We start from the raw sequence: 17175 nt of genomic DNA on the forward strand, positions 1-17175 counted from the left end.
CCATTGCGGAGCACAAGCTCCGGACGCACAGGCTCAGCAGCCATGGCTCACGGGCCTAGCCGCTACGCGGCACGTGGGATCTTCCCAGACCGGGGCACGAACCCGTGTCCCCTGCATTGGCAGGCGGACTCTCAACCACTGCGCCACCAGGGAAGCCCCTGAAAGTAACATTTTTAAAGGTCATTAGAGACTTGGCCAAACCCAAAGCCCTTTTCCTAGATCTCATTCTTTCTGACTTCTAATTCATAATTTCTTCTCCAATCCTACTAGTTATTACTATTCCAGCCCAGGCCATCTTATTTGCAATGACATACTGGAACTGCTTTCTAACTGGTCCTAATTTCAAGCAAATGTATTACAGAATTAATCTTCTTAAAATGCTACAATCAAGTTACATCTTTGCCAAAGAACGTGTAGTTCTCTAACACTGACCACATCCACATCAAGACTAAACTATTCTTCCTAGTTTTCAAGGCTTTTGCACACTTATCCCACCTTCCTATATGACCTGTAATACCTCAGACGAGTCCATCTCCTTACTATCCTTCCCTCCTGACCCTTAGCAGACCATGCTAATCTCCATTCCCGATTCTTTGTTCAATATGTTGCCTTTGTTCAATATGTTGCCTTTACTGTATTTTCCACTTCCATCATTTAATTTCAAGCCATCCTTCAAAAGCAAAAAGCCCCACACTTTTTATGAAGGTTTTCCCTGAATCTGCTCACAGTAACTTCTCTCCTATTTTTACTTTTGTATCAGCAAAGTGTCTGATACACTACAAACATTTCTAAACATTTCATGTGTGAATACCTGTACATACTACTACCATTTATTCAGCACAAGGAGACAACGTAGTAGATATTCAAATAAAAAGACTGAGAGAAGACACATAGCACTAATGGCAGAAGGACTAGCTTGAAACCAGGTAATTGACTCGGTTATATTTTGTAGAAAAAGACATATATATCATCATTTTGTGATATTACCTCTTTAAAAGAAAAAAACATTTTTAAGTTATTGTGCTCTCAATTGTATGATATACAACTCTTAAGCAAATATGGGAAAGCTTCATGATCAAATAAACAAAAGAATCTAAAACCTTACAACTCAATATAGGATAAAATGTCCCCCCATTTTTATATATGCATAAATAACATGGTGGTCTTCATTTCGTAAGATTTCAATGCACCTGCAATTCATTCCTTTCTCTTGGCTTTCTGAGGTAAGGCCTCTGTGGGAGTAGCTCCCTATGTACCTGTATCACAGCAGAGGAGAGCTCTGTCAGTCTTGAAGGTGCTTGGAATACTGTACAAATAGGAGCCACGTCAGTAAAAATGTGCACACAATGCATTAAAGTTTTCTTTCTTTCTTTTTTTTTTTTTTTTTTTGCGGTACGCGGGCCTCTCACTGTTATGGCCTCTCCCGTTGTGGAGCACAGGCTCTGGACGCGCAGGCTCAGCGGCCATGGCGCACGGGCCTAGCCGCTCCGCGGCATGTGGGATCTTCCCGGACCGGGGCATGAACCCGTGTCCCCTGCATCGGCAGGCAGACTCTCAACCACTGCGCCACCAGGGAAGCCCTAAAGTTTTCTTTAAAAGAACATATATAGAGGAAGCTGTACTTAATCGCCACAACACTAAGAGTAAGACATGAGCACACACACGACTGAGAAATACTTAAATTAGAATAATGAATGTATGTCTCTCCCGTTAAATTTTTTTTCACTCTCTCCAAATTATCATATATTTTAAAATTTCAAATATCAGTATTCAATACCCTTTGTTGCCACTGTCAGAGCAATGAATAATGAAATGAGTCTGGACTGCTCTGGCTGTTCCTGTGGTTAAAATATATCAAGAGCTGACCCTATAGAAATAATTGAAATAAAACTGTCACTAGACTGTTACCCTTGATAATAGGATCTATACTTTATTCAGCCTTGTATCCCTCAAGATCTAGCTCAAGTCACTACAAAGAATAGGCACTCAAATATTAATGCTTCGTTGAAATAAGAGGAGAGTATACAAAAGCACCACCTGTAAAAACAAAATGCAACAGTAGAATGAAAAGGAAAGTATTATTAATCAGAAAATATTTTCTAATGGAATCTTTAAGAAATTAAAAAGAGGCACTTGACATTCATCGTAAGATCAAAATCATTCAACCCAGGTCTATATCCTACACACTGGCACTAAGAACTGCTGCTCTGACATGTTTTTTTAAAAGTTAAGGATATAAAAGCATATAAAGTTTCCCTTGTGTATGACAGATCAATCAGGAAGGAATTTATCAAAAACTAATTTGAAGTTTTTAGAATTTCTCATTCTTTACCATCATTTGGTTTCATCAATTTACTTGCTAAGTGAAGCAGTACTTTCTTTCACATGTTGTGTAACTTTTTCTGTGTTTTAGTATAATTAATTCTGACTGACTTTAAGACTTCACTTTTTAAAACCATAATATATATATTAAGTAAGCAAAACAGCGAAGCTTACTTGTTTAGGCTTACAAAGTCTTGGAATTACAGTTAGTTAAATGATAATCTTTAGCTAGTATATGTGAAAATATCTAAGTTGAAGCCTAATTACCCAAGAAAGCATTTTTCCCATTATGGTGTGTATGTGGAAAGTGGGGGCGGGGGCAGAAGGGGAAGCAGGCAGAAAGACAGTCCTGGGCTCTAGCAAGTCTGGTAAACTACCTGACAGTTTTATGGCAATGGCCAGGAATGAGAAAGGATAGAGAAAGCTACCACAGGAAAAAAGCCTTGTTTAACAAGTATATCTCTCAAAACAGTAAGTAAATGGGAGCTAACCACCTCATGTTTTTGTAAGAAGATCTGAGTGATGAAAGGCTTGCACTGAAGGCTGGAGAAAACTATGCGCTAGTAAGCCCTATTACAGGGAGCCCAAGTTTGTTCACAAAGCCAAGGAGCCTCAGCACCACGGGAGACATTAAGTGGATGTCTTGGCCTCTCACAGCAAAAATGAAACCATAATCAACACATACTAAAAGACTTCATATTCAACACATGCTAAAAGGCTAAGAAATCTACAATATTTTATTTGTATTTTCTAAATTTCTCATAACGCTGTCTTAAAGTCATTTCTAGATAGAAGTCAGAGATTATCATTTATGCAGAATTTTACAAAAATAATTAAAATGGCTAGATAATTAGTTGTTTCTACACCCTCAGCTAACCAAATTGAAGGATATCTAAGAATAGATTTTAGTTTACCCACTATACCTCAGGACAAACCCATTTAACTTGTATATTATATCTAATAGAAAGTTATTAGACTTTACATAGAGAGGGAACCCTGAAAACTCCAACTCCAACATGATATTAAGTATCACTCCTAGTAAGGTATTTCATTATTATCATTATTATTATTTTAAATCTCTAGGCTTCCTTTTTGGTATTCATGCTACTCTTTTAATATTTTTTTTAATTAAGGCGTATCTTTTATATCACAATGTTTTTTTTTAAAATCTCAAGAGGAGATCTGACTTTCCCCTTTTTTCCCAGATGCTTAATTTAGGCAGAACATAGTCATGTTTTCTGAACCAGCTTTTGTCTAATGCTCAGAACTGAATTCAGTTTATTTTCTTTCATTATCAGCTTTAGAACTATTTCAAGAAATTGTCTATTATACAAAAACATCACTTCAACATTATAGCCTAATAAAGTACACCACTATTCTCTGTGATTAACTAAAATTACCTATGACAACTTACGTGGCCTAATTTTAGAGGATCCCCAATCTCTTCTCTTCCACCTTAGTCTCATTCTGGTCAGGTACTTGTAATATAGTTTTATTATCACACTTCAATTGTGAAACAATGAAATTTCCAAACAAATATCCCACAGAACTACCATTTTTCCAATAAAAATGTTACACTACTATGGTTGCTTCTCACATACAATATTTACCCCATATTCAAGTTTCTGATAAATCAACTGTAAGTTGAAATTCTGTTTCTGAGGCAATTTCCCGGTATACTAGGCAGTGCATTAGAAAAGAGATTATATTGCATTTAGTCTGTAATAATTATCTCTTAAGCGTCTCTATATAATTAACAACCATTCAAAAAGAAAGTGCAAATGTGCAAATCAGAGAGAACAAAGACAGTTTCTAAACATGTAATGCATAATATAGGATAAATCCATACAACTACAAACAATTGCTGACAACATTCTTCTGAGCATTAAATGACACCACCAATTTTGTTTTATATGTATTCTTTCTTCTCAAGTATTCAAAGAATGCAAGACATTATCTTCTTAATTTTCAAATTTTCATGAATATATTAGGATATTACCATTTTTTCACAAATCAGAAAACAAGGAACTACCATTATCTTTGAATATTTTCAATTAATAGAGCCAAAATAACAATTCTAGCTAATCTCATCTGGGATCTTAATTATAGTACTACAAGTTTATTTGTGTGAGTTAAAAAATATTATCACTCATGAGAAACAATGCCAAAATTATTATGCTAATAAATTGTGTTAAAGGCCTAATGAAGAAATACTTTAGCAACTATGAGGTAACACACTAGTTGTAGGCATGAGGAACGTTTATATTGGCTCTTTTGGGTGTATACATTAAATGCAAAATCAGAAAGGAGTCATGCAAAAATCCGGTTGCCCATGCAAGCACCCCAGAGTCTAATCCTCTCCTCTCAGTTCTGTTGTCAGGCCACAGTAGTGTGGAGACTTGTAGGCTGCTGTCCTTGTTGTAATGAATGGGAAGAGGCTGACAGTGGCATGGTCGAAACCTTCACCTCTTCTTCCCCTGTGGAAAAGTCAGTCATGGTCTAGTTATGGGTGACTAGATTTGTTAACAGTCCCTTTAAAAATGACTTCAATATTTGGAATACTGATACATATATAAAATACATGCGTAATGGCTGGAATGCGGGTGTGAAACAAGACATGAATTTTAAAATATAAACTTATCAAGTACCTAGAAAATAGTTATACTCCAATCACACCCTTAAATTTAACACTGTCAGATTTAAGAACAAATATAATAGATTTAGAATTATAAATATACAAAAAGGAAAAAAAAAAGAGACCAGGAAAGCCATTCTTTTCCAAGCCAATTGGACCCCTTATATATTTAGACACTCCTAACAGTAAGCAGTATTCTGTGAAAAAATTAAAACTAAATTCACAGAAGTGAAAATGTGATTTTTTAAAAGGGAAAAATGACAAATCCATGTTTTAAAAGCAGTAATTATGTTTAGAAAAAAGAAATAAAAAGATGTAAATATTAATTTAGCAAATTACCATACAGCATCTGAAAATTCAATGTGCACTTTTGAAGTAATCAGCAAATAGTAAAATGCTAACAATACAATGATCCAATTGACTGAAAGTGAGATGACTACTTCTAGGTCAGAGAACTGTACATGAAATGAGATCAGTTCTCCCAATTATAATTGATAATGACTACAAGTGACTTGTTTCACACGTGACTCAAAATTCAATCAAGTCACTGTTAAAACAGCTAATTCAGAAACTAAGAATTTTTTTTTTAATGCCCTCTCTTAAGTAAAATTCAAATGAACAAAAACACGAACAAAAATCTAATCCTAAACAGTTTCAAATATTTTTCTAGGTATATTCCGAAACAACAATGTTTACAGACTTAGACTATTATTTGTCTTCCAAATAATTTTTAGCATTATGGAATAAAAACATCTTGGTAGGGAGTCCTTTGAAAAACACATCTGCAAGTTACACTTGGAAAGACAGCTTAACTGATAACATGAAGATAAAGACTTTCAGTCTTTAGAACAGGTTATTTCATAGTGTTTCAGTAAATTGGCAAAGATTCTATAAATCCCAAATACATAGCAAGGAGGCTGTGTAAAGGAAATTTTAGACTAGAGTTCTTGGTGAGAACGTGGTACTTAGAAGAACTAAGCAAGAGATTAATTTTCATCAAGTCAATGAAATTCATTCTATTTTGTAACTACAGGTCATATTCCTGAGATGGGCCAATTGTCTCATGAATAGATACTGTTGATAAAAAGGGACCTCCCAACTGTGTGAGAGCAAAAATCACTTACTATGGGAAGAAAGCCATGTTAAAGTAAATGCCAGTAATTTTCATTTAAGAAGGAGAACATCAATGTTGTAATGAAAAACCATTTTAGTTACTAAATCTGAGATCTGGGTTCTTATCCTAATTCTACTACTAATTGAATGTGTGACTTTTAACAAATTATTTAACCTTTCCAGAACACAGCTTTGTCATTCCTAAAATGAAGGAGTTGAACAAGGTAGGTCAATTTTTAGGACTAGAAAAGTCACTTTTTAAAACAAAAGCACGTGGTTCCAATAATAAAAAAGGTCTGAATGGACTTCACTATTACTGCCCACTGATCAAAGTTTCCCCTCAAGAATATTCCAAAAATCCTTCTAAATTTAGCAAACTGAATATGCAGCCAAGAAAATGCTGCTAAAAAGATTTCACTTAATTAAGGAAATAACTAATTTTAAACACAAAAATGATTTCAATTTGGCAGAGGAAATGGAAACCATGTTTCTGTCAAACCTCTGGCAACTGTCCTTCCCATGACAGGTTTCAGTGTTATCAAATTTTAATAATTAACTGAAACAAACCAAAACTTAAAATTTAAATACAAATATATAATAAATATAGACATAGTTTCTGTATGATACACAGAAGACTGACACCTCTGAGTATTTACTCCTAAAGGTCAGGAACCTCATTTTGCTCTACATATCTAAAGAATAAATATACATGCCTTTTCCAGTACTGAATATTGTCTAAGTATATCTTAAAGTGGCAGGCCTCACTAAAACAGTATGTACTCTCCACTATGAAGCACTTGACAGCTACCTGTGTAAGATACCATGATATTCACTGCAGAATACAGAGTTAGGCCTTTTTCAATAGTTCAACTCAAGTACAACTGAGTTACAGCTAGGGGTGGGAGGCAGATATTGCCTACCTATTAAATTGCTTCAAATAATTCACAGTTAAGATGTACACAGTTTTTCATAATTTTAGTTTGTCATTTCTAATTGTTACTGAAAATCCTCAATCATCTGGCTACAATTATAAAACTATTCTGTTTTGAGGCTCAGCACATTCAGCTTTCTGAGGTATTTGCCAAATATTTATAAGCCATGGAAGGATTCTATAACTCTTGATAACAATTTAAAATATTTTGGTACATTAAAACTAAAATTTCTCTAGTCGTGAGAGCCTTAAAAGTAATCTAACAATAAGCTTAATCATAAGTCACCATTTAAATACCAAGGTAGTATGCATAGTCAAAAACTGAAAATCTGAAATAACAAACTCTCCCCACCTCCCACAAAATACAACAATGATTCAGAACCTATAGTTGGTGACTTCATTCTTAGAATTTCTGGGAAAAAAATGTATTTTATGCTCTATGGTTGAGTATACGCTAAAAGAAAAGCCCACCAAGATAGGACCATAATTTAATGCCACATTTTTTTCATAAAGCACCTACTTTAGATGAAGATTTCAAATGACTAACATGAGGACAACTACACTCAAAAATCAGTGATTACTCATCACCCCTGTGGCATCTCCAGAATATATACTGGCTTGAAATATTTGGTTTAAAACTGCTCATTTTGTACTAATGGACAATATGATAACTATGAAATCAGAAGAACAGATAATTTTTGAAGATGGTCATGTAATAAGTCAAATAAAAGTACACAATGAAGACAGCTAAGAACTAGTTCCACAAAGGCATCATCCTTCCTATCAGATCAAGTCCATACTGTTTTGCCTCACCGTCAGAGCTCTCCGTCCTCTCATCCATTCTATGTATAAAATATATGAAGGACCTCCTGGTATAGAAGGCAGTTCTAATGCTTCTTAATGTAATGACATACTAAATCCTGCCTCTACGCCTTCATTCAGGAGTTTCCATCAACATAAAAGGTTTTTTCCTTTCCCTCCTGCTAACCCAAATCCAGGATACAGATCAATTCCTATTTCTTCAATGAAGCCTCCCCAACAATTTATAGGCTCCACTGATGTGTTTTGGATTCCAGTACCATATGGTTACCACTTTCATACACAGTCTTATTTTATCTCGTCAACTATACTGTACAGTACCTGGAAATAGTAGCCATATTTTATACTTGTTCTGTATTATCCACATGGCCCAGTTCATTGTTGGGCAAACAGATACCCAAATATTAATAGTATTGGTTTAATATTTTATTGTTAAATGTTTAGAATATTTAGGGGAACTTAGCTTTAACTTTTAGTGTTATAATGTTATGAGATACACTACTAGTAATTTAAATGCCACATTTCTAAATGGTTGAAACAAAGCAAAACAAAACACAATTATGTTCTAATATGCTGTCCACAATGGATGAAAAAAAGAGTACCAGGAACTGAACACTTAGTGTTTCACAAGTGAATATCATGTAGAAGAGGACTGAAAAATGTCACTCTCGATTACCTACTAACTACCATATCAGATGAACAAATAACATGAGTCCCACCAATGTGCAAACCACTACATTAGGTGCTATCATGCTTACATGTAAATTAACTTCACTGTATCAACAGCCACAAACCATACTCTCTTAACCCAACTACTTGTCTTGAAAATGAAATGTTGTTGGTCACAAAGAGAATAGAGCCAAAGAATTTTGATGGATCTCTGTAAATTTATCTATCAACCTTGCTAAAAACAAGAGAACGAACGCTTTGCTGGTAACAGCACATTATTACAATAATGCTGTGCCACGTCATATCACAAAGGCCATGAAAAGGGATAAAAATAAATTTTATAAGTTATGTAACAGAGTGAAGGACTATTCTACTCTACTTGAGAGAATCAGGAGAGAACAAACTCTTTTACCAGTCATATCTAAAGCCCAAATTAAATTTTGAAAAACTATTAATAAGAAAGATTCCTTTAGATATAGAGGTCACTTGATCTAATAAATATCATATGGGACCTTAAAAGCCAAAAGTTCTGAAACCTTCAAGGGTAGCAGTACAAAACCAGAAGTATTCTGGCATCACTTACAGGAACCTAATATTTACCCCAGAAATAAAAACATGACAGACTAAAAGGAAAAATATCTCTCCTTGAACAATTTCTTTTTCACAGAAAGTATACTTATACACATATGTGTGTGAAACACTAATAATGAGAGTTCTCAAATATTAAGTCCTTTATTAACATATAGCACAGTTTTGATGTGTGTGTGTGTGTGTTTGTACGTGTCTATCAGTCAAAATAAGTAAGTTGTCAAAAGGAGTTAAGAGAGTGGCTTTATCCCTCATGCTCTCACTAATTACCATCTCTAAAAAATTTTTTTGAACCAGTTTACTTTTAGAATGTATAATCAGAATTTTTACCATGGTGTTGGACTTTATGGCACCATAATTTCAGAGCCCTTCTTTTTTCTTTGTCTTTTTGCATTTATATGCCATAAGAAAGTCTGGTAACTATTCTATTAAGTAAAATGCTTCCAAGCAATAACTAGGTATAATACTCCACCATCCTTATAAAGCTCACTATTACAAGGCATCCATCCAATTAAAATTTTTTTAGATTATGATAGTTTTTCCCATTGAAATTTCCAAGACTGATGATAAATACTTTCTGTTATTCAAAAGTTCCCTCCCTACCCACCCAACAACCTGAAGGCATGAGTTATTCACAAATTCTCAAAGGCTATAAATGAACCTACCTGCTATAGGGATCCCTCCCAGACCTGTGTTGTGCTGTGGCGGGAGATTCAAGTCCAAGAAATTACTATTTGAGGTGGGATTTGCTGTGTGGTTCAAGTGCATGATGCTATTGCGTGGAAAGGCCATCCAAGGATAGCGGGCTGCCTGGCCTGGAAAACTGAATGAATTATAAACCGCTCGGTGCTGCTGAAATTGAGGGAACCTCTGTGGCAAGACTGAAAAGGTACTATTGAGACTCGAGTTGGCATTTGCAGGTGCAGCAGGATGCAGGAATCCAGAGCCCGGACCTTTGGCGGTTGTAGTGTGTGAAGAGGAGTTCTGAAGAGATGTGGGCGAAAGGGAAGGTTGGTCTTGGACTGACAGTTCCTTTTCAATCAGGTCTGCTAAGGCTTTTCGAGTGACATCAAAGGGATCAAAACCCAAGTCATCCTCTGGTTGTTTAGAAGAACCAAAGCCAAATGCTGCTTGCCAGTCTGTAGAAGACGATACTGGGATTGTTTCTGGTGGGAAAAAGAATGAGCGATGAATTTAAAATATATAGCTCACTTCCACACTAGTGCAACATCATACTATAACACAAAGGCAAATATATGCAAAATCTACATAATTTCTTAGAACATTACGATTGTAAAATTACAAAAGGCCTCAGATACTTCTAGCAATGATTTCATCCATAAGTTACTAACTTCAGAAACTGAACGATATAGACTGATTTTGCTGATCAAAGAAAACAAAGTACTACTTGAAACCCAAATTATACTCTCAACTATTCATCATCAAAACCCAAAGTAAGTCATTTAAATGAAATAAATAAATATAATAGAATTCAATTAGTAAAGTTTATTTTTGAAATGTATTTATCAAAGACAAAGTATATGTTTGAATATACGCTTTACATACTACTACTATAACTTAATGAAAAAAGTATCCATTTAATCTTCATATTTTTAAATTGTCTTAAAAAAATTGTCTTGATTTTGTGTTATCCTTCACATTAATGAGAACTTACAATGAATGAAATTGGAAATGTCTCAAAATGTAACTTTAAAAATTAACTAACATACTTCTTTGTCAGCTGGGGAAACATTTCTAAAAATATAACTATACAAACACAAATCTAATTAAAAATTGTAAGCCCTTAATACTTCCTAGAGGAATAAGCATTCAATTATTGGAAAAATGATCTAACCCTTGATTTTTGGAGAAATTTGTCTGTTAACATGGTAAGTTCTAGGTCACAGAACTACTTACCTAACCATCCAATTCCTTGCCATTTAAAAGTTTACATTTTTATGAAAAAGGGAGTGGACAAAAAAGGGATAAAAACACATCCAGCAAAGGTCTCATTTTAGTCTGAGTATAATTACTAACACACATAGTATTGTTATATACCTGATGTGAAGAGGCTCTGTGGTTCTGGTGCTGTAGGCCAGTCACTGGATGCCTGTGGGGAACTGGGGAAAGGAGGAAGCCCACTTGGGATAGGGTTGGGATGGCGAAAATTGTCTGAGAATAATGACTGTGACTCAGTTACTGCCCCTTCAAAAGGAGACCGTGCACTGTGATTGGATGAACTGATGGGGATGACTGGATTGGATTTTGATAAACCAGGTGGTGGTGAAGGTGTATCACTGTTAGATATCTAAATAAAATGGAAAAAGAAAAGAATAATCAATATAAGTTTATACAATGTAATAAGCCATAGTTTAAAAGGCTTGCAATGAAAGCTATTAGAATAGTGATTTTCAAAAACTGGGGTACTTAAAGACTTTTTTATGAGAGCATAAATTTTCAAAAAAATCCATCAACTTACATATGTACTCTTTTATAAAACTGACCCTCCTGAAAAGACACAGCCAGTATCCTCTCCTTTTACAACCTAATTTCTCTTACTTTACAAAGACAATACTATTTCTCACTCTCTGGGATCTAACTATAGTATTTTGCCCAAGTGTGAAAACTTTCTGGGAGCCAAACAAAACTTTATTAGAAATATTAAGATTAGTGATGACACAGTGACTGACTCTAATGACTAGATTCTTTGGCAAACTAGATGATTCCCAATACTTCAGTTTTAAACAAAATGGAAAGAAGATCTAATCAAGCTATTTCCAAAAGCATCATTAAAAATAGTTTTTATAAGAAATCTTAATATGATTCTTAGGTATTTAATTCACAAGGAGTTCAAAAATTTGAGTGATATTGATATAATAACTCTTTCTTCCATCTACTTATTTATATGAACAAGATGTCTCAGCACCTGTATTTAGAAAAATGAAAACATGGCTAGATTGCTGCTGAAACATCTCCTTGTACCAATAGGTAATATTCATCCATGCATGCAAAAAAACTAATTTTAAAATGCCCTATCCACTTCATTAAGAGGTAAATTTCCAATACAATTTTAGTGTTTATGTTTAATGATTAATTTTTTAATCAAAATCTATGCTTATATATATATTGCTTTGATCAAATCAATACTACAAATAAATTCAGAAGAAAGAAGTTTGGCATTGTGTCAACAAAATATTTTTATTTCCAATTCAAAATTTATATGTCTACTTTTATTTGAGAGAATGCCTATCAAGCATAAACTATATATATATATATATATATATATATATATATATATTTAATTTAATTTAATTTATTTTTGGCTGTGTTGTGTCTTCATTGTTGTGCGTAGACTTTCTCTAGTTGCGGTGAGCAGGGACTACTCTTCGTTGCAGTGCACGGGCTTCTCATTGCAGTGGCTTCTCTTGTTGCGGAACACGGGCTCTAGGCACATGGGCTTCAGTAGTTGCAGCACGCAGGTTCAGTAGTTGTGGCTTGCAGACCCTAGAGCGCAGGCTCAGTAGTTGTGGCTCACGGGCTTAGTTGCTCCGTGGCATGTGGGATCTTCCTGGACCAGGGCTCGAACCCGTGTCCCCTGCATTGGCAGGCGATTCTTAACCACTGAGCCACCAGGGAAGTCCCAAGCGTAAACTATATTGCATTAAGAAAAAATTCTGTAATACCAGTGAAAATTAAAAAATGAGTTCAAGTAATGATGTAAAATTTCTGATTGTTAAAGAATAGCTTGTGTAAATGGATGAGGGAGTAACAAAACATTCTGATACTTAAATCTCTCAGATACTTATTAAAACCCAATGTAGCATGTTTATTTAAAAATACCAAAATTTATAATAAGCTGGAAATTACATCCTTTGCAGCTATTTTTAACTTATTATGAAAAAAATTTAATGTTAACTTAAAATATACAAGGGGATATAAAGATTTTCAAATTCTTTCATGGAAACTGTGAACAACAAGTTTAGAAAAACAATGTATTTTAGATCTCTAAGTTTCTCACACTGTGGGGAACTGGCTGTTCTTTACAGAAGAGATTAGAAACTACACTTTTTTTTTTTTTAAACCAAAGTAAGAGGTGTACAGAAACTTAAGTAGTGAAAAGCTAGCAACTAGACAAGATGATACAAGGCATGCTCTAAAGATCAGGACCTCATTCTGTATCATAGTGGATGCAACTTTGAAGTTAACTATTTGGTTTATCATTTCAAAGCCAAAAGTCATTTGAGGGAAGGGGGAAAACTTGGGGTCAAGTTCACCGAGAGAAATAGAAAATTAAAGTTAGTTTGGGATTAGCAGATGCAAACTATTATCTATAGGATGGATAAACAACAAGGTCCTACTGTATAGCACAGGGAACTATATTCAGTATCCTGTGATAAACCACAGTAGAAAATAATATGAAAAAGAATATATATATGTATAACTGAGTCACTGTACTGTACAGCAGAAATTAACACAACATTGTAAATCAACTATACTTCAATAAAATTTAAAAGAAAAAAGAAAAGAAAATTAAAGTTGACAGCAAGGGACAAGGGGAGCGTGGGGCAGAGAAACAACTCAAAATCAAGAATGCAGAAGGCGTGTTAGTCTGGGATCATTTCACGTAGGGTCAGAAAGACCAAGAATATCAGGGACTCCAAGGACACTAATGTATTAGCACACAGTACAATAACATATGGTCATAATGATAATTCTGAGTGATCAAGAAAGGGTTAAATTGTGCTCTATTCTGTAGAGAAAAAGAGGGCTAATACATTTAACAAAGATGTCCACTAAAAGTGTTTTTAAATTGTTTCAGTATTTAAAGTATTTTTCACTATCTAGAAAATTCACTCGCATAGAATGTCTTGTTTCAGCAGATGGCAGATAAATGAAAGAATACAGTATCAAAATCTTACCTGCTGGGAATTATCACCATTCCCTATGCTGAGAGAATCGGAAGGTTTGTCAATGGGGCTGTAAATAGGAAAAAATAAAATCAAATCAGAGTACATTTACTCCCCACAACCAAAGCCAGAAAAATAGACATTTTATCATCTTAACATTTATTGAAGCACTCTGATGTAAGACATTAGGTTAGATGCTGGGGACACAAAGAAGTATAAGATAAAATCTCTATCCTTGAGCAATTTACAGTCTAATTAGATTCTCAAAAAACAACGGGTGAAACAATGGCTTATGAAAAGAAAAGTATTGCTTAAAATGGATACTAATCCATTATTTAGTTTTGTGCCCATGATAAACACATTCCCCATTAAAATTCTTGAAATAATACTCACCTATTTTTCTAGGTGCTTAATGGAGGGCGTAAAAGTTACTGAAATGTTATCTACATTTCTTAAAGGCAATACCTTTCTTTAATACTTCAATATCCTAATCATAACCCTAGAGAAGGCATATGTAAGTATACATACACACACACACACACACACACACACACACACACACACACACACACACACACACACACACACACACAGGAGAGTAACAGAAAGAAACTTTTGTGCAAACTATTGCCTCAAACTAAAACAGTAAAACTTGACTTCCACAAGAGAAAATGCAGTATCACAGTAAAGTAACACAGATTTGCTAACTTCAAGTCCATTTTAACTCATCTGACTTAAAAACAAAAATCTTTATAAACATTATAACACTGACCTAGCAAGTCATTTCTACAACTAACTTTAACCCAGCACATGAACAAAAGATAAGTATTAGTACCCATACACTAATACTTATTTCTGATACAATATTATAGCAAAAAAATTTAAGATTCCAAATTTCTCAAAATTATTTTATTGCCTAGAAACATATACAAAGTCACCTTACAAACAGACAACTTACTGGTACCATATTTAATTGTTCTAGAAAAATTTAACAAGAACCCAACCTGAATACCAAGTGTATCTTCTGCAGAAACACTGCCAGATGCTCTTGAATCTGATTGATAAGTCTGAAATTTACTTGAAGAGCATATTTACTTCTTATTATTCACAGTATATCAATAAATCAATTCATAATATTGTCAAGTGGGTAATACAAATAATTTTAAGATACAGCACTGAGCCCACTTAATTTAGAGGCAGTTGGGGAAACAAAACAGGTACACACCAACAAATATCAGCCAGTGTCAACTATTAAATGAACTGTTTAAACATTAAATGCCATAAATCTTTAGAAGAAAGAGAAGCCACCCCAAGTGGGGCAATTAGGAAAAGTCTCCTAGGGAAGTTCAAGTTTAACTAGGTCCTTAAAAAGATGTGCACATTGGGAGGAGGAAGGGAAAGGGGGAAAAACGGCATTAAAGGTAGGAAGAGCAAGTGTTTCAAGAATCAAAAGGTCATAGAAAAGGTTGAGAGAAAGGTAAGTAGTTTAGCTAACATATAGGATGATTTTAACAATGGGAGGTAAGGATAGAAAGGTAAGACACCAGAGGCCAATGGAAATTTTTTTGAGCACAGAAATGTTATGTAATAAATAAAGCAGTGTTTTAGAAAGATTAATTTGGTGATAGCATGAAGAACAGGCTTGAATATAATTCAGATAATCTGAGATAAACTTGCAATAGTTTTAAAAAATTTACTGTGGTAAAATACACTTAATATAAAATTTACCATCTTGACAATTTTTAAGTGTACATTTCAGTGGTATTAAATACACACACCTTGTTGTACAACTATCACCAACATCCACACACATAACTCTTTTAATCTTATGAAAATGAAATTCTATACCTACTAAACAACAACTTCCCATTTTCCCCTCCTTCCAGCATCTACCATATACTTTCTGTTTAGATGACTTTGACTATTCTAAATGCCTTGTATATAAGTGGAATCAGAGTATTTGTCTTTTTTGTGACTAGCTTATTCCATAAATAATGTTCTCGAAGTTCATCCATGTTGTAACATACTGCAGAATTTCCTTCCTTTTTAAAACTGAATATTACATTGTATATATGTACCACATTTTGCTTGTCCATTCATCTGTCCATGGACACTGAGATTGCTTCTACATTTAAGCTACTGTGAGTAATGGGGCTATGATGTAACGGTACAAATATCGCTTTAATATACTGCTTTCAATTCTTTTACATGTATATAAAGAAGTGGAATTGGTGGATCATATGGTAATTTTACTTTTAATTTTTTGAGGAACTGCCATACTGTCTTCCACTATAGCTGTACCATTATACATTCTCACCAACAGTGCACAAGGACTCCAATATCCCCACATTCTTTCAAACACTTGTTTTCTGCTTTTTTGATAGCGGCTATGCTAACGGGTGGGAGGAGAATGGGTATGAGGAGATGTCTCATTGTAGTTTTGAGCTGCATATCCCTAATGATTAGTGATGTTGTGCATCTTTTCATATGCTTATTGGCCATTTACATATCTTCTTTGGAGAAATGTCTATTCAAGTCCTTTGCCCATTTCTGAACTGGGTTATTTGATTTTTTTGTTGTTGAGTTTTAGGCGCTCTCTACATATCCTGGTTAATAATCATTATCAGATATATAATTTGTAAATATTTTTTCCCATTCTGTAGCTTGTGGATAGTGTCTTTCGACTTACAAATATTTTTAAGTTTTCATGAAGTCCAATTTGTCTATTTTTTCTTTTGTGCCTTTGGTGTAATATCCAAGAAATCACTGCCAAATTCAATGTCATGAAGCTTTTGTCCTATACTTTCTCTTAAGGTTTTTTGGGGGGGGGGTGTTTTAGGTCTTAAATTTAGGTGCTTGATCCATTTTGAATTAATTTTTGAATACGGTGTTAGGTAAGGATCCAACTTCATTCTTCTGCATGTAGATACCCAGTTTTCCCAGCACCATCTGTTGAAAAGATTGTCCTTTCCCCAGTAGTCTGGCCTTGGTACCCTTGTCAAGTCATTTGGCCATATTTGTGACAGTTAATATTTATGGACTGTCTATTTCACTGGTCTATACGTCTATCTTTATGTTGATCCCACACTATTTTGATTACTGCAGCTTTGTATAAGTTTTGAAATCAGGGAGTGTGGGTCCTCCAGTTTTATTCTTCTCGTTCAAGATTATATTGGCTATTTGGAGTCTTC

At 34.4% G+C, this 17175-nt stretch overlaps 1 protein-coding gene across 7 annotated transcripts in view; it reads right to left on the reverse strand.

The window, feature by feature from the left end:
* The window catches only part of CNOT4 (CCR4-NOT transcription complex subunit 4), a 141481-nt gene that overhangs the window by 21639 nt on the left and 102667 nt on the right, over positions 1–17175 (reverse strand). For 5 of the 7 annotated variants that reach the window (XM_079931201.1, XM_079931199.1, XM_079931200.1 and 2 more), the window contains 3 exons: positions 13997–14054; positions 11136–11385; positions 9743–10243 (listed from right to left, as the gene is read on the reverse strand). In XM_079931201.1, the coding sequence (XP_079787327.1) occupies positions 9743–10243; positions 11136–11385; positions 13997–14054 (809 nt within the window). Of the gene's footprint in view, positions 1–3222; positions 4800–9742; positions 10244–11135; positions 11386–13996; positions 14055–17175 lie in introns of those variants that run through there. The other 2 variants (XM_079931203.1, XM_079931202.1) reach the window with 1 other exon arrangement.

Source organism: Stenella coeruleoalba (genome assembly GCF_951394435.1).
Source record: "Stenella coeruleoalba genome assembly, chromosome: 9".
NCBI classification, from domain to species: Eukaryota; Metazoa; Chordata; class Mammalia; order Artiodactyla; family Delphinidae; genus Stenella; species Stenella coeruleoalba.